The sequence below is a fragment of the Protopterus annectens genome, chromosome 8.part0, assembly GCF_019279795.1.
Source record: "Protopterus annectens isolate FY-2018-M chromosome 8.part0, PAN1.0, whole genome shotgun sequence".
In the NCBI taxonomy this organism is placed as follows: domain Eukaryota; kingdom Metazoa; phylum Chordata; order Ceratodontiformes; family Protopteridae; genus Protopterus; species Protopterus annectens.
In genome coordinates, this window is record NC_056741.1 from 1,592,371,736 (window position 1) to 1,592,394,113 (window position 22,378).

General features: G+C 43.2%; 1 protein-coding gene across 1 annotated transcript in view; it reads right to left on the bottom strand.

The window, feature by feature from the left end:
- LOC122808516 (sorting nexin-19-like) overlaps nt 1–22,378 on the bottom strand; it is a 501,608-nt gene that overhangs the window by 64,188 nt on the left and 415,042 nt on the right. The window contains exon 7 of the mRNA XM_044079471.1: nt 21,094–21,344. Within this exon, the coding sequence (XP_043935406.1) occupies nt 21,094–21,344 (251 nt within the window). The remainder of the gene's footprint in view (nt 1–21,093; nt 21,345–22,378) is intronic.

Sequence of the window (22,378 nt, forward strand, 5' to 3'; positions counted from 1 at the left end):
ACAATTTCTCTGATTTCCTAATGGACTTGGTCTTGTCAAGGTAAAATCTAAGCTGTCTGTGAACATCAAGGGAATGCAAGACTCTCTCACTGTCATTCTGGGGATGTGAGAAAAAGGTGGGGGCAGGTGAATACCTTGGTTTAAGGACAGCTCATTGACCACCTTGGGAATGAAGGAGGGATTGGTCCTCAGGGTCACTCTATCCTTGTGGAAGAGGAGAAAGAAAGGAGTTGCCATGAGGGCCTGGAGCTCTGACACTCTTCTGGCTGATGTCTGGGCCACCAGGAGTACAGTGGTCCAAGAACAGTGTTTCAGGGATACTCTGGATACTGATTCAAAGGGAGTAACCCTGAGCTTCTCAAACATAGTTCAGGTCCTATGGAGATGGAACTAACCTCCTGGGGGAATAACTTTGCATAAAGACGGGATGCAAGAAGAGGCTCAAGAGGCAGACAAGCTGACACAGCGGCAAGGTGGGCCTTAATAGAGGAATATGCCAGCCCTGCTTGCAAGAGTTCACACAGATAGGACAGCAGTAAGGGGACCTTACCTTGTAGTGAGTCCAGCTGTCTTTGTAGACACCACATGGAGAATCTTTTCCATTTACACAAATTAGGTCTCCTAGTATTAGGTTTCCTGGCCTCCTGCAAGACTGTTAGCATGTCCTCAGTGTAAAGGTGTCTATAAGGAATCAAGATTCTATTACCCACAGAGTCTGGTTCAGAGACTCCAGGTGGGGATGGATTAAGGATCCCTTGTCCTTCCACTCTGTGAGATAACTTGTGATGACTGCCCCTGGCTAAATGCAGAAGGAGGGGCAACCAATGCTGTTTTGGGCAAAAGGGAGTGACTAAAGATTTTTGGTTTGTCCCGCTGGATTTTCAGTAGTGCGTTTTGAAGGAGTGGGAAGGGGGGGAATGCATAGAGAAACATCCCCTTCCAAGAGACTGAAAAGGTGACATTGCCCTCACTAGGGGAATGGGTAGCCTGGTACAGATAGTGGTAGTTGTCTGTTCAGAGGGAAGGCAAACAGATGTATTTGTGGTGTACCCCACTTGTGGACAATGTCTAGGAACACATCCATGTGAAGCATCCATTTGTGCGGATTGTGACATGGACCAGCTCAGAGTGTCTGCCTGAGTGTTCTGAGCTAAAGAGATATAAACTGCCTGCAAGGAGACTCCTTGTTGAGCCGTCAGTTCCCAAACTTGGAGTGCAAATCCGCATAGTAAGTAGGATTTTGTTTCCCCATTTTATTCACATACTACACAACTGTAGTGTTGTCTGTGAGCAACTTCAGGGGTCCTTGTTTTAGGTTATGTAGAAAAGCTCTCAAGACAATTAAGACTGCGCTCATTTCCCTGATGTTGATGCGCTCCCACCTGAAGGCGTCTGACCAAGTAGCCTGTACTCTCAGGCTGATTAAAGTACCTCCCCAGCCCAAGTCTGTGGCATCTGTGTACATCTTCTGAACTGAGGGAAGGGATTGTAAGAGGAATCCTGGGTTGAGTGTGATTCACTCAAACCAGCAGAGGATTTCCTTCCTCAGTCAGGGAAGGAAGAGAATTTTGAAGTCCAGGGGATGTGAATGTTGGGTCCATGTTGACCTCAGATACCACTTCAATTTTCTCGTGTTGTCTTACCAATGGCAACACTGGGATAGTGGAAGCCATATGACCAAGTAATCTGAGATGTTGTCTGGCTGTCACAGGAGTGGCGTGGAGGACAGAGAACAGGTACCGCTTTAGGTTTTCCACCTTCTGGGGTGGAAGAAAGGCTCTCTTGACATCTGTCCTTATTCTGCACCTGAAGAAAATGTGGTTCTGAGAGTGATTCAGGTTGGACTTGGGGTAACTGATGTTGAATCCCAATGCCTGCAGAATTGAGATAACTTTGTGTAGTGGTGGTGTAGGGATTTGGAACATTCTGCCTGTATCAGGAGGTCATCCAGGTATGGAAATATATGAATCCCCTGGACTCTGCAATAAGCAATAACTGGAGCCAGGCTCTTGTTGAATAACCTTGGAGCTGCAGAGAGTCCAAAGGGCAAAGCAGAGAACTGAAAATGTGAGGAACTCACAGAAAAAAGTATTTCCTGTAGTTGGCCCTTATTGGGATGTGTAGGTAGACATCCTTTATGTCCAAAGTGGCTAGAAATCCCTGAGGCATTGCCAAGGGAAAGAGGGTCTGTAGAGGAAGCATAGAGAAGGTGGGTACTTGTTAAAAAAAAAAAAAAAAAAAAAAAAAAAGTTGAAGTGGGAGAGATCTAGCAAAGGTTTCCATGGTCCATCCTTCCTTGGTACTAGGAATAGTCTGAAGTAAAAATCATTTCCCTGTTCTGCAAGGGGAATGGGCTGTACGGTTCCTTGAGAAAGGAGGGTGTCTATGCCTGGCTGAAACAGGGGGAGCTGTTCTTTGGGTGGCTGCGGGATGCCTCTCCTGGTCATGAAATATCCCTTTTCTATAATGGACAAGACCCATTTGTCTGAGGTAATGCTTCACCAAACTGATGATGGTGAGAGACTTGGGGACAGGGGAATGGAGTTTGGGGGTGTGGTCAGCAAAGGCAGGTAGTCACAGACCACCTGCCCTGTCTTGAAACTGAGGTTTCTGGGCAGGAGTCTGAGCAGGCTTGGAAGGGGTCTGCTGCTTCCTGGTGCTCTTTCTGCTCCTAGAATGGAGGGATTGTAGCAGAGTGTTTTCTAATGAACTGGGTTTTGGTGGGGGTAGTTCCTATGAAATTTGGGGATAGGGGAGATGGAAAAGTGTTTGAGGTCCTGGAGTTCCTTCCCTTTTTGTTGAAGGGACTTGAACAGCTCAGCCAATTTAGCCCCAAAAAGGGCAGAGTTACCCAAGGGAGCATCCAGGAGTTTGGCCCTAATATCATCAGGCATGGGCTGTACTCTTAACCATGAGTATCTTCTAAAGACTGAGGCAGAGGCTGCAGATCTGGCCGAGGCTTCTGCAGCACCACAGCTGCATCTAATTGAATGTCTTGTGATTTGACAAAACAATGAGATGAGACTAGATATCTGAACCTTGGCAGGTGAGTCAGGGAGGTCTGCTAAAAGCTTAGTGACCTGAGCAAAAGGGCCAGGGTATACTTACACGTGTCTGGTAACTTACTGCCCTAAAGGCCAAGGTAGCAGAAGTGTAAAGTTTTTTGCCAATGCGTGCCACTGTCTTACTGTCCTTGACTGTGGGAAAGACAGAGGTGGAGGGAAGCAGTCTGGATGGTTTATCTGCAGAAACTGGGGGAATGGCAGAAGGAGAAGTGTCCATCTGCAACAGCTCGTAATATATTTTTTGGACCTCTGACATTTCAGAAGAATCCCACTTAAAAATATTCTCTCATTTTTGAGATGGTCTCACCAAAGGTAAAGTTCTCTCCAGGGGAGTATGTCTCAGCAGAGTCCTCCTCTGGGGAAGCATACCCAAGAGGGGAAGGCATCTGGGACACACAGAAAAGACAATCCTCTGAAGAGGAGTCTGAGGAATCCTCAGCTTCAGGTTGGAGTGTGTCATCAACCTGAGGCATGGAACTAAGGAGAGGAGGGTGAGTCAGTGAAGAAGCAGGCATAGCAGACCTTAGGGTCATAAAAGCATTAAATAGGCTCTGGGAAAAGACCTGTCAGTCCAGCTGACTTTCTGCAGGAGGGGAAGCATGTTTAGTCTTTTGCTTCTTTTTCAGGGGAGGCCTAGAGGGCGTAGGTTAGGGGTTAAGTTGGGCCTAGATTCTATTTGCTCAGAAGCAGTGGAGGAGCCTGTCTGGATGACTGTAATGAGCCTAGGTTCCCTCTCATCATTGGCCAATGTCTGTAAGACCTCCACGGATGTGCTTCCCACCCTAGGTTGTGTGGCATTTCGAACAGTACCCGCTATACTTATTTTGGCAGATTTCAAACATTCCTCCAGGCAAACGTCGGTCAGAGGAGGGACTTGAGGTGCAGGAGGTACAACAGCTGGTTCAGGCCTCTACAGCCATCACTAGCACCAAGCATTTAAGATGCTGTTTTTTCTAGGTAAATATATATAGGGTGTGTGGATGACTACGGAGTGTCTTAGGTATGAAGGCCTGACAGATCGTGCAAGTTTGATGGTTGTGTGTAGGCCCCTAAGCAGAAAAGGCAGAGTTATGGAGGATCTGATGTCGCACCTGCACTTTCCTGGATCACATGAACCTAAACAGGCAAGCAGTGACCCAACAGAATCAGAAAAAATAGCTCCACTGGGGTACTTATCTTTTAATTCGAAGATCCAATGGCAGGAAGAGCTGACATTCAACTAGCAGCAGAGAAATTCTGAGGAAAGGTACGTGCACACATCACTTTTATGGCCCACGCTCCCTCGCCCAACTTCTAGATTTCCCACATACCAGCAGTGACTAGAAGCTTTTGTATACTGGCGGGAAGTTCAGTTAGCTAGCAGAGGATAACCCAAGGGTTTGGAATATTGCATCATGAGAATATGAGGACATCTATTGGAGCCAAAACTTTTGGATCTGATGGTAGGTTGAGGGACTTCAGATCCTAAGATGTCAGATCTATAACTTTTCTTCCTTTTTCCCTACCTTTTCTTGTGCTCTAAAGAAGCTGCTTTACTAGTTTTTGAAGGGGCTTGAGCCTGAGAAAGTGAAGTAAACCTTTAATTTGTTACCCCTGTCAGACTCACAATCCTCGTTTTCCAGTTACCTCAGATCGAGTTTACAGATTAGATAAAAGTCATAGATAAGGAAGCATTAATGGAAACCATATCCGCTACACCTTGTTAATGATTACAATACGTTATACATACATAATTCGTTCCACCAAAGGGTCTTCAAAGGCTGGGGGATAGAGTGAGGGAAGTCAAGGATAAGTGAAAATGGACAACACAGACGGAATATTATTGTAAGTTCATAACTTCTTTATGTAATGATGTCAATTTTCTTTGACATTTCCTTGACATATGGGACAGAGTTCCCAGCTATCATAGACCTGGGAGGACTCACAGAAGGACATTCCTGAGCACCACTGAACCAAAGGGTGCTCTTCCCCTAGAGACCAAATCCAATCTGTAATTAGTAATAAGAGTATGGGGAGAAGGCCAAGTTGCTGCTGCACATATATCATCCACTGAAGCCCTTGACTGGAAAACTGCTGAAGTGGCCACAGATCTTGTAGAATGTACTAACAGGCCTAGGCAAATCAATTTTCTTCTTGTTACAGATGAAGGATATACAAATCCTTGAGCCATCTGGTCAAGGTCACCTTGCTGACTGGTTTACCAGACCTTGCATTTGAAAAAAATTCAAATAGTTGGTCAGACATTATGTATTTTGTTCTGTGAAGATAAAAATGCAATTGTCTGTGAACATCTAACAAATGCAAACAGTATTCACCTTTGTAAAATTGGGAAAGAATACTGGTAAATGAACAGTCTGATTGATATTAGACTCTGACACTACCTTAGGTAGAAAAGTGGGATTTTTCCGTAAGGAAACTGTCTTTGTGAAAAAAATCAGATAAGGTGGTCTACATGATGAGGCTTGAATTTCTGAAATCCTTCTGGCAGAGGTTATTGCCACCAAAAATAAAACTTTCCATGACAAATACTTTAGAGCACAGTCTGCAGATGGTTCCAAGGGGGGATGTTCAATGGTTGTAACACTAGGTTTAGACCCCAAGGTGGAGTAGGATCCTTATAAGTAGGTTTTAACAAAACTGTCCCTTTTAAAAAGGACTTACAAAGTTTATGAGAAGCCATGGAATGTTCCTCCAAAACCATGATGGAAATTTGAAATTGCTGCTAGTTGAATTCTAATGGTAGACAGGGAAGTTCCTGCATAGAAAAGAGAAGCTAAGAAATCTAAAATATTATCAACAGATGCAGAAAAAGGGTCAGTATCCCTTTGATGAGCCCAAATGGTAAACCTCTTCCATTAACTAGTATACAGTTTATGGGCGGAAGGCTTATGAGAAGTTAGGAGAATTTGATGTACCGGGGAAGAAAGGTTAACTCACCTGGCAATTACTGGAACTGGAGGAACCATGCTGCCAGTCCAAGGTTCAGAATGTCTGGCTGGACTAATCCCTTTGGACAGAATTGGGTCCAGAGTCCAAGTTCATTTAATCAGATAAGGCCAAAACATGGGGAACCATATCTGTTGAGGCCAATAACGTGCAATAAGGATTACTTTGCTCTTCAACCTGAGTGCTTTCTGTAAGAATTCTGGAATTAGAGGTATCAGAGGAAAGGCATACAGGAGTCCAGCGGGCCAAGTGAGGAGAAGATCATCTCTTGGTGATTTCCCTGGAGGGGGGAATCAGGATAAAGTAGTTGCTTCACTTGTTTAAGGGAGAGGTGAACAGGTTGCAGCCAGGCTGGCCCCACTGATGGAAAATCTTTCAGTAACATTTTGGATTGAGAGACCACTCATGAGGCAAGAGAATACATCTGCTCAGCTTGTCTGCTATCACATTGGAACTCTCTGGAATGTGCTTTGCTATCAGAAAGCAGTTGGAAGAGATACCCACTGCCACACATTGAGTGCTTTGTGACAATGGGGGTACAATTTGGTTCCTCTCCCTTTGCTGATGTACCAAACTACTGATATATCGTCTGTTTGAATCGCAATAGTTCCCACAGGAAGAGTAGTCTGAAAAGCTTGAATCACTAAAAGCATCGCTCTTACAGCCAGAACACTGATATGCAAATTGGCCTCTAAGGGGGACCAAGTGCCTTGGACAGTCTTGCCCAGAAAATGACCCCCATCTAGGAGGCATTCATGGTCACTATGTCTTGGGTTCTGGTAGAATGAAGGGGCAGTCCAGTACAATTTCTTTGGAATGTATCCAACAAGCTAGATCTTTTCTCCAATGTTTGATCAAAATCTGGTCTAACATGGGTTGGTACAGAACAGACCATTGAGATGCCAGCAGCTAGTGTAGAATTCTCATGTGATACCTGGCTAATGGAACTAGAGTTCTTGCTGCTGCCATGGAGCCTAGAGCCTGTAAAATTAGATGTATGGACACTTTCTTGCTATGGAACCTGTATTTTGATTTTTTGAAGTCTCACGAGAGGAAGGGATGCTATGGTTGCTGTCGTATTTAGTAATGCCCCTAAAAACTATAAACTCCGAGTTGGAGTCCGTTGATATTTTTCATAACTTATAGTTATTTCCAAGTATGCACAGGTCTGGAGAACATAATCCCTTGCTTCTATCAATTAATGCTTGGTCAGAGCGGTAATGAGACAGTCTAAGCACAGAAACACCTGCAGTCTCAAGTGAGCTGCTACTACTGCCATACAGTTGGTGAATACCGAGGGCTGTGGTGAGACCAAAGGACAGCACCCTGAATTAGTAATGACTGGCTCCCAGCTGGAAGCGATAGAACTTTCTGAACGCTTGTCATTTTTATGTGGTAATACGCATCCTGAAGATCTATCGAGCACATCCATCCATCCTTTTCCAAAAATGGAAGAATGGACTGTACAGTGACCATCCGGAATTCTGTTTGCCGAACTGATTTACTCAATACACTGAGATGCAAATTTGGTCTCCAGTCCCGTCATTTTTGGCACTAAAAATCTTGAGTAAGTTCTGGATCCTCTCTAGTCTGGTGGAACTTCTTAGCTGACTCTCTACTCTAGCAGTTTTTGAATTTCTAGAACTGCTGGTTCCCTCTGATTGTGTGGAACATCAGGGATTTTTTTGCATACGGAGGAAGAAAAGAAAAGGGTATGGTATAATCTCTGGAAATAATCCTCTGCACCCAAAAATCTGCTGTTACATTTAGCCGGATATTTTGGTGTAAGGATTAGCATCCCCTGAAGACAATTGGGCCTCCTTTCAGGAATGCTGAAAGGGCTTACCTAGGAAGGAGTCCCTGAAGTACTGGTTCTGCGGACCACCTCTGCTGCATTGATGGCATCTTCCACTGTACTTTCCTCCTCTGCCCCTGGGGGAACTGACTCCACATGCGTCTTGGAAAGGCCTTTGGCACTTTTTGAACCACATCTTTCCACCGCTCCTCTGATTCCTGGAAAAGGGATCTTTGGGGAGTGGAAAAACATATGTCCCAGCAGAAAGGGTCTATCATCATTCTCGCACTGGGATAATTTGTAACTTTTGGGCCAAACAGAGACAATCCATCAAAGGGTGCACTGACAAATGAAAACTTAAATGGCTCCGCAAAGTCACGTAGATGCATCCAGGTGCGTCTCCTTATGGCTAAGCCTGAACTTGCCCCTCTGGTTGTCCCTTCAGCTGCATGCACAATGAATCTCATGGACGAGCTGGACACTGACACCAGGGTAGCCAACTGGGAAGCAACTTTTTCTTGCACTCTCTCAGTAATAGCTCCTGATGGGTATCTTGACATCTTCTTGATCAATTCCTTTGAAGTCTTGTAAAATATGCTGGGAAATTCAAAAACCTTAAGATAAAGGTTGATGAAGTGTAAACCTACTTCCCAAATGTGTCCATTGCCCAAGACACTCTCTGTTGGGTGGACGGATAAAGAACTCTCCACAGCTAGTTTCCTTTTGGTGGCAGCCACTATGACCATGCTATCTACCAGTTATCCTTTGGCCGAGAATTGTTTATCCTCAAGGGCAGATAAAATTTTGTCCAGTCTCTTAGGGATGGGTTTAATGGCATCTGGTGCCTTCCACGCCCGTGGACAGATCAACTGAATGAGCTCATCAGTGGGCGGAGTCACCCAAGAGGTAGATGGGAGAATACTGAAAGCTTGTAGGTACACTGATTCCTCCGAAGAAGGATTTTGGGACTTCCAATCACCCCTCTGTTGCAAAATATCTAGGATGTCTCTAAAGGAGACATCATCAGGGGGTGACCTTGGGGACCCTTCCCATTCATCAAAATCAGTGTCTCCCTTGACCAATTCCTGTGGCCAATCTAAGTGCTTCCTTTTGCACTCCTTCTGAGGAACTTACCAGCCTCAAACAGATGCCCTACGCAGACCGTCTCAAAAAACTCCAGCTTTACTCTGTCGCATATCGCCTACTCAGAGGTGATCTCTGCCTAACATACAAAGCTATGTCAAACCCAGATCCGTTGGACATGCTCCACTTAAAGAAATCCAAATCCCAATCCCTCCGAGCTACACACTCTAGGGACCTAAACCTTGTCACCACAATAAACAGAACATGCCGGAGGGATAGATTCCTGTCCCAGAGACTTCCCATACTCTGGAATAAACTACCTATCTATATCAAACAAAGCTCCTCATTAGCACTCCAAGAAAAATCTTGATTGGATGGGAAATAGGAAATTCACCTCGGGGATCACCTCTGTGGCTCTGCTCGACAGTGGCACAGGAAAATAATTTTCTTGGGTGGCAAAAGCCAGGGTACCTTTTTGGCTGGGCTTGTATAGGCCCCCAGGGCCGATAGCCTAGTACCTACCTATGAACCTCCTCAGGAGGATAGTTTGATGAGGTAGTAGAAGATGACAGAATCTGTATCAGAGGTTCCTGAGGATTCGGCACTCACTGCCCCAGTGGAGAGACAGGTAGAGTAACTGAGCATGAGGAAGGTATCTGAAACGTGCAAGAAGGGGTCGATTGACTGATGGCAATAGACAAGGCTCTCTCCATTGCCTCGAAGGCGGGCCCCCTGAAGAGGGAAGGGAGCCTGGAGCAGACAGACTGCCTCAGAACAGTGGTCACTCCCTGTTCCAACGAGACAGCCCCCAAGACAGAATCTGGAGCCATACTGAACCATGCTGAGGCTCCAAGGTGCAGAGATGGCCCCAAAACAATTGGAATCAACCCTGGCTCCTCAGAGCTGACAGGTAAGATATGGCTCCAAGGTGTGTCTGGATCCAAAAGAACTGAAGAACTCAGAGCAATAGCTGGCTATGAAGGAAGAGAGATCTCCAGAACTGATACAGTCAGAGCTGGAAACTCTTAATACCTCTGAGGAAGTCAGAGGAGAGGAAGAGTAGTTAAAGGGGTAAAAGAAGGTTTGGCTCCTAAACCCACAGGGGTTGGAGCTGAAGAGTCTCCTGTAAATCTGCTCGCTCACAGAATTTTATTCACCAATCTCTCCACGTCAACTTCTGTAAAACATTTGGTGGAACGGACAGACATTAGACAGTGTGATTTAGGCCTTTGCAGACAAAACTTCAGGTAATTCACCCACAAAAGGATCAATTGTTGGGGGGTAATTTGTCCTAGGAAAAACATCTTTCTGTACTGTATCAATACTCAATGTGCAGAAGTAGACGGCATCGAGGAAGAACCAGGAAGCCATACTTCTTGAGCTGAAGACTGAATTTGCTGGAGTACAGAAGACTTTGGTGTCAAAGCTGCAGAATCAGCAGCAGTGGGTAGTGCCAATGATTTTTCCAGTACCGAAGCCGTAGACCAGGTATCCATCAGATCCAAAGAACTTTCAGGAACCAAAGATCTAAGTTTTTGTGTCAGTGCCGAAGGAGATGATGGCACCGACAGACTTCTCTTTTTAGCCTTCTCCAAAGAGGACAAAGAAGGCGAAGAAACATCAGTTTTGCTTTTGCTGTGAGCAGATATGGCCTCTCTAAAGACAGAAGTAATCAAACCTTTTAGGATTAATTTATATTTCCTTTCAAAAAGGGCTCTATGACTAAAGCCATGACAAATACTGCAATCTTCTTGTAAATGAACAGGACCCAAACAACATACGAACAACAGGTTCAAATCCAAGAGTGGAATCTTATGGCTGCACTTCTGGCATTTCTTGAAGCCATAGGGACCCTTAGTTTTTTCATCCAGAACAAAAAAGGCTGGCAAAAAGCACACAACACACTTGCACCAAAAAAGAGAGGACAGCATACACACTCAAACAAGGATACTAGATAGGAATTTTTTTTTTTTTTTTAATCTAAGGAAAGAAAAGGAATAGTGAAAGGGACCATCAACAATGACAGTACAAGGTACACTAAAGTGTATGGAAAAGGAAGGGAGACAAAAACTTCAAGGGTAGAAAGACAGTGATATAAAAATATTTAGCGAAAGATACAGGAACTACAAGACAAAATCTGAAGACTACAAGACAAAATCTGAAGAAAAAATATCAGAAAAATTTACTGTGGACAAATATTGCCAAGTCAAGATGTTCCATGCTGATAGACTCCTACCCAAGAAGACTGGATGCTGTAATTAAATCAAAAGGTGCTTCAACAAAGTATTAGTTTAATGGTGTGCACACTTATGCAACCAGCTTATTGTAGGTTTTTTTATTTTTTTATATTTTTCCCCTAACAGATTTGTTTGTTTTTCAATTGAATTGTACAGGTTATAGGTCACATTAAAGGTGGGAAAAGTTTTGAAATGATTTATAGCGGTCTCTTTTTTTAAAGCACAAAAACCTGCATTTTAACACTGTGAACATGTCTGTGCAGAAAAGTGGCAAACGAGATCTGAGGTAACTGGGAGAAAAGGACTGTGGGTAGAGGTGAAGCTCTTGAGTTTTTGGCCTGTGCGAGCTGTAGTATTGGCCAAGTCAGTTCCAATATTGGACCCGAACCCATATGTCAAGGATAAAATTAAAATTGACATCAGATCAGAAGACTTACCTTGTTTAAAAAAGGTAAAGAGAGTACTAATTATGGTATGAAAGATTACTAAAAGATCAGTAGAAAACAAAAAACTAATGTCAGCGAAGCTAAGAGGGAGGTATTACGGAAAAAAAATTTAAGGATATAAAGAAAGATAATCCCAAAAGAAACTTTCTTATGAATGCTTGAGAGCGGAACCTATGTCTAACCATGAAGGCTGTAAATGAGAACTGAGGCAATAGGGATGGAGTAGGGCATTATGGATAGAGACAGGAGCTCCAGAGTTGGATCCGAAGTCTGAAGTATGTGGCCGAGTTGGATCCAAAGATCAGCTCCATAACCCATAAGTGAGGAAAAATGAAAAGGACAACATCAGATCAAACAGTTTGATCAGCAGGATGATGAACAACCCCCTTGGAAAGAAGGAATTTCCTCCCACTGCCATTTGTAACCCTGATGAATGATTTTCAGAACCAGTTTGTCAAACTATCTGTTGCTAAAAATAGAGATTTGGGCTTTCTGGAAGAGAAAGACGGCCAGGGTGGGACAGGGTCACTAGATCTCTTCAACAGTCATTCAGACTTGTTGGAGTGTCCATGGTTTTTTGAAGTTTGAAACTTCTTTTTAGAACCCCCTTGCCACTTCTTAAACCTCTGTTTATCTGAATTCTGCTCAGACTTTTTTTTTTGCCAAATTTGGATGGGAAAAAAGAAAATTCCTTAAGCAATATGGAAAAAGTCTTAAAACATCCCTGGGGCAGTTTGCCCCTTTTGTCACAATGTTTGATCACCTCTGCAGCAAAGGGGCCAAACATTAAATCTCTATCCATGGGAGAATTTAAAATCTCATTCTTATCATCTGGAAGGCTCTGAAAATGCAGCCAAGCAACAGCCAGTGGCCATAGCCAAGGAAGTAGCATCAGTAGTGTCATACACACATTGCAAACAATGAGCAGTGACCTGTGTAATAGAAGAAATTGAGTTATTTAAAGTAGATTTTCTTCACAAGAAAAAAACTATAGATAAAACATTCCTGATACTTTCACAACATGTAAGAATAAACTAACATATGAACCTCACAATTTAAAATTCTGAAAGTCAAAGTTGCAGAGTTATACACTTTTTTTTCCCATACCTACCAATGTTTTCCCCATTCTTATTAGAAAGAGTAGGAGTGGAATGAACCAATTATTTACAACTAATTAATTATATATACTAACTCCAAGATCACACTTCAGTGGGGGGAAAGGCAAATTTCCTGATACCCACTGTACTACGATCTCAAGGTGAGAAAACTGGTCAAGTTTGACAAGCTGATTTTCGATCAGCTACACTGGCTTTCTCACACTTTGAATATATATCCTTCATATACTTTAGATACACATGCTGAAGACTGCACGCATCTGGAAATATTTTTTATTTATCTATCCTTTGTGCTTTCTTGCATGGGGCTGATAATTATATAAGAAATAAATAATTTCAACCAAATATTGCAACTAGCTCTTTAGCAAATGTCATCTTCTACATCTCCAATCCAATGGCTCCAAGTCCTTTCAGAAATGAAACTTCTCCACCTGCTCTGGAAAAGAATTCCAGCTGTCTACAACCCTCTGAAAAAAGAAATATCTCTTCAGATCAGCCCTGAAAGTAATCTTCTCACTGGCCAGTTATGCCCCCTCCTGCCCTTGTATGTTCAAATGCCCTAGCAAGCATAACATAACATGCCTGTTACTTGAAAACACACACAATATTATACTTAACATTATTATGTAGTTAATGCAGTATTAAAATATTCACTGATAGACTAATTTTGTACTTGGTGGCACACTACTGTAAAAATAGCATTTCAGAAACAACAAGCTTTCCATTTGCTCTGCAGCCTGTATATAATAGATGGCAAACCATTAAGATCAAAGGGGCTATGCATTAAAATACATGCATTACACGCTTTGAAACAAAACAACCAGATAGTTTACCCAGTAAAAACAAAAGGAAACTTGAACTGCAAGTGGCACTGTCAAAAGGAATGGGCTACAGTGACTACCCATGCTGTCTGGTAACAGAGATAGAGAAGTCACTGTCTCAGCAGAATCACTCTATTCTGTTGACTTCCTGAGACTGAGTAGGCAAAAGGCCCTTTTGTAAGATGAATGGGAAAGAAAAAAAACTTCAGCACAATAGGATGAGAACATTCCAGCAGCTCTACAAGCTATTTAGGGACACAATACCAGAACTCTGAGTCTAGGAGTATCCAAGTCATTGAAGAATTCAGATTAAACGTAATGATGATGTAGTGTAAACAGAGGCAGGCAGAGACGATGTGCACTTTCTGTACACCATGGCAATTATCTACCATCCAAATATCCACTGTCAATGTTATTGCAGGATAAACAAAGGAAAAATGGGCAGTTCACTACATAAGGTTTTATTTCAGAGTCAGCAACCATGACACCAGAAGAATGAAGCAATGAAATTTAAATGCTAATATTAAGAAAAAAAGAAGTTATGCACTTGCCATAACGTTCCATCTAAGTTGCTGGTTTTTCATTTGTCTTCAACCTGTGGGTTCGGATCTGACATTGGATCTGACTCGGCTGTATACTACAGCTCTAGGATCTGAAAATCTGAGCTCCTCCCCTACCCACAATCCCCTGCTCTCCTCTCATTCCCACAGATCAAGTTTGCTGATCACAATCTAATATTTACAACAAAAGGTTTTAAATATATGTCCCTGAATAGTACAGAAAACGATAACTTCAGGAGCTCAAACAGATAAAGGGATATCAATATCCATATCCATCAGGTCTTAAAAATTTGGAGGGAGGGAAGGTTGAAGACAAATAAAAGACCAACACTTCAGATGGAACATTATGGTAAGTACATAACTTCTTTATCTGAAGTTATTGTTTTTCATTTGATCTTCAACCTGTGGTACAGAATCCCCAGCTACATCAACTCTTGGGAGACGCTCATAGAAGGATATTTTCGAGCACAGCAGAACCAAAGGAGGCCCATTTCCTGGAAATAATACCCAATTTGTAATGAGATATAAAGGCATGTGAATTAGACCAAGTAGCCGCAGAGCAAATATCAATAGGAACTCTAGACCAAAAGGCAGAAGTGGACACAGACCTGGTAGTATGAACCTTGATCAGTACAGGTAAGGGTACTCCTTTAATGAAATAAACAAGCAAAATGCAGCTTGTAAGCCAATTAGCCAGAGTCATTTTGGAAACTGGTTTCCCCAAATTAGCTTTTGAGAAGGATACAAAGAGCTTGTCAGACTTCCTGAAATGTTTAGTTCTATCCAAATAAAACTAAATATCTATGTACATCTAGAATATGGAGTTTGTATTCCCCTTTGTTTTGAAAATTAGGGAAGAAAACTGGGAGATTGATGACCAGACTGATGTCAGCCTCGAATGCAACCTTGCACATGAAAGGATTGGTACGCAAAGTTAATCTGTCCTTGTGGAAGATCAAATAAGGTGGCTTAATAGATAACGCTTGTAGTTCAGACACTCTTAGCTGAAGTAATGACTACTAAGAAGGGAGTCTTCCATGACAAGAACTTCAAATCACAAACACAACCCAGCATAAAAGTGGCCCTAATAAACCAAATAAAACTGAAGTAACCACTCTGTAGATCCCCACGCCACATTGTATATCAGCAGAACAGCCAAATGAAATCCAGCCCAGTCAATAATCCAAACAAACATTATTAAAATCCAAATAAAAACTTAAGTCAAGCGCTTTCTTCCCTGCACACTCAATATGTGACTTCATCCGAACAATTAATACATTGTGTCACATCCATTATATACTACTCCCTTCAATTAACTCAATTAATTGGATAATTAATTAAATGAAATCCCCTCCCTTTAAACACACAAATACGTGAATAAAAGAGCTCTCTTGTTTTTATCAAACTATTAAAACCTTAATATATACCAAATTTTTTTATATATATACACATATAAAAACTTTAAACATATTGTGTAAAAATAACTTTGTTGCACTGAAAATAAATAAAGTACAAAGACTTAGATGTAAAGAATTAGGAATACACTACATTGCACTCATTACACATACTATGTGCATACCTTTCTTTAAACTGGTCTAAAGACACCTTTCCCTAATTTTTTCCAAAAACTAGTATAAACATTTTTTAAATGGAACTTATAACACTAAAGCCCTCTTCTTAAGAATAGGGAGCATCGATAGACATTCATTTATACCTGGGGAATTTGTTGCCTTTAGTCTTACTTGCCATTGTAATTCTTTTAGTTCTACTGCTAATTCCTACCATCTCCCTCTGGGGTCTTTTTTCATGACATCTAATAAGCCAAACTTAAAGCTAATAAACTCCTGACATTCTATACTATGCCTAAAAAGGGCATTATTAATATTCGCTTTTTGTATAGCACATAGAAGCTCTTATATTCTCTTTCTCAACTGTCTTTCTGTCTTGCCAACATAATAATATCCACAAGACTCACATACTGCAATATAAATTATCCTCCTGGTGTTGCAATTTCCTTTTGCAATTTGACCTCAAAGGAAGGTTTATGCACTGCAACTAAAATTTTTCTAACTGGGGAGAGTGGGATTTCTATCCGTCATTAGAATTGGAGTAACTAAGCAGTCAGTTTCACGCTGGATAGATCTGGGTGAGAGCATCTCGAAGGATGGGAGAGAAGGACTGGAAAGGGATCAGAGTCGATGGTGGACAAATCAGGTGACAACAAAGGAAGGGAAATCAAACTTGCTAAGGCCAAAAGGGAGTAATGAGAATTACTTTGCACATCAACCTCTGAGCTTTCTGGGGGAATTTGGGAATGAGGAAGAGGAGGATAAGAATAAAGCAGACTGGGGAGGCCAAGCATGGACTAGAGCATCTCTAGTTAACTGTTCTTGAGGAGGGATCTGGCAAAAAATTCACTACATTTGGTGCTGGAAGGAGATGTAAAGAGATCGCAGAAAGGCTGACCCCATTTCTAGAAGATCATGTTTGCCACTGAAGGGTTCAGAGACCACTCGTGAGGCATCAGAATGGTCCTGCTGACTCTGTCTGCTAGAATGTTTGACTTCCCCGGAATGTGTGTTGCCACTAGAAAGCGGTTGGAAGACATCGCTTATTGCCACAACCTCATGGCCTCCCAACATAAGGGGTAAGACTTGGTTCCTCCCTGCTTGTCAATGTACCAAACAACTGACAAGTCTGTCTGAATTGCAATGGTTCCTGTGGGAAGAGAGGTTTGAAGGGCTTGCAATGCTAGGAGCACTGCTCTCATCTCCAGAACATTTACATGCAAATTGGTTTCTAATGGGGATCAGGTACCTTGGGCTGTCTGACCCAGGTAAAGCCCCACCCCACCCGAGCTGAGAAGCATCCATGGTAAACGTGACGTTCAGGGGGAGGAAGGATAAAGGGATGACCTTGTTAGAAAATCTGTGATTGAAGCCACCAGAAAAGACATTCCTTGCATAATTGAGATAGTCTGACCAGATGAATTAGAGGATAACATAAAACAGACCACTGGACTGCTAGTGTCCACTGAAGTATTCTCATATGGAGAAGAGCTGTAGGAACCAGAGTTATGGTGTCAGCCATGGAGCTCATATCTCTTAGAACAAGACATGCTGGAGGTGAAGGGATGTCTAGAATCTGTTTGACATGGAGACTGAGTAGAGACCCTGTCTGTAGGGAGAAGAGATAAGCAATGTGTTGTGCCCAGTTGAGGTCCGATGAAATCTATCACCTGGACCGGATGGAGATGCGATTTCTTTAGAGTGATGGAGATGCCCAAGTGTGAGGATAGTTGAAAGAGGTAGTCTCTGACCTGGAGGAGTCGATGCCTGGTGGGAGCAGTGATGAGCCAATCATCCAGACTGGGCAACACACGGAATTTTTGCAGTCTCAGGTGAGCTGCCACTACTGCCATGTATTTGGTGAACACACTGGGGGCTGTGATGAGACCAAAGGGGAGTACTCTAAACTGGAAATAACTGGCTCCCAGCTGGAAGGGAAGAAACCTTCTGCAGCTCCTGTACATTTTGATGTGACAGTATGCATCCTGAAGGTCTACAGAGCACATCCTGTCGTCCTTCTGCAGGAAAGGCAGAATGGACTGAATTGTGACCATTTGGAACTTTGAATAGGCAACTGATTTGGTCAGGGTTGTGAGATCCAAAATGTGTCTGAGTTCCCCCATTTTCTTGGGCACTAAAAAGAATCTGGAAAGATGCTTGATCCAAGCTGGTCTTGGGGGACGGTCTGGATGACTCTTTGTGAGCACCTTTGAAATTTCTAATGCCACAGCCACCCTCTCATTCTGTTGAACATCGGGGAGGGTCTTGACTGGAGTGGGATTTTGGAAAAAGGGTATGAAATAACCTCTGGATATGATGCTTAACACCCAAGGGTAGCTTCCCAGTCTGTTGGGTGTAGAGATGTACGTCCCTCAACTGCCTCCAGAGATGAGCATTCTGTTAATCCTTCAGGATTGCTGACTGGCCCTGTCCGAGAAGGTATCTTGAGACCCATTGTTCTTCGAACCCTCTGTCACGAGGGTGGCAACCGTCACTTGTGCCATTTCCCCCTGTACCTCTGGAGAAAAAAATCGCCCCGAGGTTCTTAAAAAGGACCTTGAGATCTTTGGAATTATAACTTTTTACCACCACACTGGTTCCTGGAGAAGGACCATTGAGGGATGGCAAAACAATTTCTAACAGCAGACAAGATCTTTCCATCCTTCTCACTCTGGAAGAGTCTCTTTCTAACCATAAGACCAAACAAGAATGATCCGTCAAAAGGGGCATTGGTGAATGATGCCTTGAAGGGTTCTGTGAAATCACGAAGCCACAACCCGTGAAGCACCTTCTGCCAAATGCGAGATTAGCCTCATGGATGTATTCACTATAGAAAAAAGGGTGGTCATTCTGGAGTAAAAGGTCTTCTATTCCTCTGTAGACATGGACCCTGGAGTAGAACTATAGAGCTCCTTGACCAGGTCTCTACAGTCTGGTCACATGTGCCAAGTAGTTCAGCGCTCGAAGTGTGAAGGTTGTTGAAGCGTACACCCACTTACTGAACCTGCCTACCGCCACGGACTCCCTTGTTAGGGGGGGTGGACAGAGGAGCTTTCCTGGGCCAGCTCCTTCTTGGTGGCTACTGCAACCACCATGGCACTGACTGGGACATCCTTAGTCCAATGGGGTGTGTCAGATGGGGCACTAAGGATTTTGTCCGGGCATTTTGGAATGGATTCTTCTGTGTCTGGCTCTTTCCATGCCCTGCAGGAGATCACATCAATGGCGGGGTCTGTGGGGGGGGGGGCACCCAAAATGTAGATGAGCCTGACCCGAAGGCTTCCAGGACCACAGATTCCTTGTGTTTAGAGTTTTAGGAAGACCATCCACCCATATGGTGCAGGATTTCCATGATGTTTCCAAAGGAGACAGGTGGGGATTTTGGGGACCCTTCCCCTTCATCCAAATCGATGTCTTTGGTGAGGGATTCAAGAAGGGAATCCAAGTGCTCCCTTTTGCATGTATGCTTATGATGGACCTCCTTGGTGGGTGCTCCAGGGAGGTATCGAAAGACTCAGGGTGTTCCAAATGGGAAGTCACCTGGAAGCTCTTCTGGGCAGGCTATCCAGGAGGAGACAGAAGGGATGACTCAGCCAAAAACTCCACTGAAAAAGGACTGGGCTCCAAAGCAGGGAGATTTGAGGTTTTCCTAAGCATGGAAAGAACCCTCTCCACCACTTTGAATGCAGAGGCTGAACAGGGATCCAAAGGCAAATCCACTGTAGCTGAAGCTGCTGGAGAAGAAGCCCTGTGAGACCCTGCCAATGCTGGAAATGAGAGGGGAGTTGGAGCCAAGCTATCAAGAAAAAGGCTACAAGGTGAAGAGACAGCTCCAAAACCTTGATCGCTGACATCAAACTATTGGATCCAATGGCCATGCAATGGCTCCGAGAGTCACCCCGCTCCGAGAAGGTCAGGGTCGTTTCACTCAGGGCAACCACAGTTGAGGTAACAGTACCTGAAGGCTCCAACGTCTCCACTCCCGGGATCCCCGGACCAGACAACTCCGAAGCCGGGGGATGGATCGCAGAAGGAGAGATGGGAACAAATGAAGGCTGATGGCTCATCGATCCAACAAGGGATGGGGCAGACAAAATCCCCAGTCGAATCTGTGCTTTAAGAAACCTCATCGGCATCCTGTCGATCTCTATTTCAAACAGGCTTCGAGAGGACCTGATGGAAGATGCCACAGAAGGTGGCCTAGAGACTGGCCTGGAAAACTGCAATAAAGGTGATTTGGGCCTTGAGGTAACTGGCTCCAGGGAAAACCTTGGAGACTAGAGCTGGGAAGAGTCCTCACAGGCAATCGGGCCAGAGTCCTTTGGATCTGAAGGTTTGGCAGTTAACCGAGGAGGTTAACTGGACATAAAAGAGTTCAGTCTGAGGACTGTTTCTTCTCTTTATGCTTTTTGGAGGGGGTTTGAGCCCCTGAAGTTGATAGTCACAGAAGAGGAAGAAGCCGTAGATGGTAAAAGGCCTTTCAAAATGAGCTTATTCCTTCTGTCAATAAGAGCATGCTGGTTAAAAGCCAGCGCATATGACACAGGAAGAATACAAATGAGCAGGCCCTAAGCACACTACACACGCCATGTGGGCATCTGACAGAGGGACCTTGTGCCCACATGTAGCACACTTAAAACCAGCTGGCTTTTCTGACATAATGAAAACTAAAAAGAAAACAAAAATCAATGAATAGACAATTATATATATATATATATATATATATATATATATATATATATATATATATACATATATATATATACATACACACACACACACACACACACACACACAAAAGAATGGAGATTAGAAAGCAATAGGTTACTGAAAAAGAAAATAAATGGAGCAAAGCATTTTTTCAAAATAGAAAAGGGTAAGGAAATATTATAAAGAAATCCTGCAATACGGAGAAAAATAGAAAAATGTTATAAGAATCCACTCACAAATAAACCAATCCTGATGCTGACGAAAAAGCGGCAAATGACATTTGAGGGGATAAGGGGAGAGCAGGGCATAATGGGCAGGGGAAGAGCTCAGATTTTCAGATCCTAGAGCTGTAGTATATGGCTGAGTGAGATCCAATGCAAGATCCGAACCCACAGGTTGAACATTAAATGAAAAACAACTTCAAATCAAAGGAAATAAAACTAGTGTTAATGCTCTGAATTTAAACATCAAAGGAAGACTGCACAGTACACTTTATGATGAATACTAATGCATGAATTACAGGTTGGCTGAAGCCTCATGAACTCCCAAAATTGTTGTATATAAAACAAACAAGCAAGATACCAGTGATAGCAGTGCCATGGTCAATGAAATGCATCCACTCTTCCTTGGTCTCAGAGTATCTGAGGTCAAAAGTAACAGCACAATTCAAAATTTAGAACAAATTATCAAAAGAATCTTAATGAATCCAATCACAAACCATTGTCTGCCCAGCATGATGCCACCTACCTGGAACAATTTCCATGAGGCATTGCAAGGCCTGTTCATGTGCCTTCTCCTTCTGCTCCTGTGTTCTCACTGGTTTGGGCTGGGCTGGCAAAGATCCTCCTGGCCAGATGGCTTCCTGCAAATCCTGAAGATACAGAATCCAACGCTGCATACAGAGCAGTTCAATGGTTTGTTCTTCTAGCCATCTGCAAGACAAACACCACTCATGTTCCAGCATCCATGAACATTTGACAGCTTCAGCTCCCTCAACACTACAAAGGTCACACAAAATACAGCTATAAACGGTATTTAACAAACAAAAATCACTTACTTACCATAATGTTAGATTTATGACCAACATCCCTAGACTTTCACTGCAGGACTGGCAGCTGCAGATGAATGAAAAGCTCCTTAAACACTTCCTAGGGGGATCCAAGACAGGGGACAAGTGAAACACCCAGGATCATCCATTGACCATAAATCTCAACTCCTCATGAAACTTTCTCTGAAAAAGAGGGAGTGGGTTTCACACCAGGCACTTAAGAAGGGAAGCCCTTAGATAAAGAATTTGTAATCCTTCTTTACACTCTTTTCTTGTCTTGCTTTAAAGGAGCCAAGTTTGATGGCAGAACTCTCTTCACTATCAGCTTGTTTCTACATTCCTAAAGGATCGCAAACTTGTCACACATATCTCAAGAGGCATTTAGGTGTTATACAGCCAGGTGCACCACACAAATGGTGAGGGCAGTCTCAGTAGCTTAGGTGTTAGCACACTTGCCTCTGGTGCAGAAGAATGTGGGTTCTATTCCCACACCAGCTTGATAGATCAACTTTCTAATACTGGCACTGCAGTGCACTACAAGTGTGTGTGTTTGGTTGGAGGGTGCTGCACTCCTGAGTGCACCTTCCTTTGTATGAGACATTAAACCATGGCCCCATCTGCCAGAGTTAGTGGTAGCTCAGATGATGTAAACGATCCCACAACACTTGTCAAAGAGAGTAGGGTACGTTTCCCAGTGCCCTGGTCATATTTCTCTTAGTTTGTATGAATACCACCTCAGGTCTCCCCTGAAAAGAGGTCACTGGCTTAGTGGGACGAACCCAAAGTATAAACAAACAAAAATATTGGGGGATGGGGGTTTGTGACCACATTTGTTATACTTCCTGAAACAGCAAAACTGCTCTTATCCTTGCCCATGTAAACAAATATTCTGAAGTCGCAAGCAGTAAAACACACAGCTAATTATACAACACAAAATCAGTAACTGATGACAGTCCAGTCAGAAAACAGATCTGGCAAATTTAT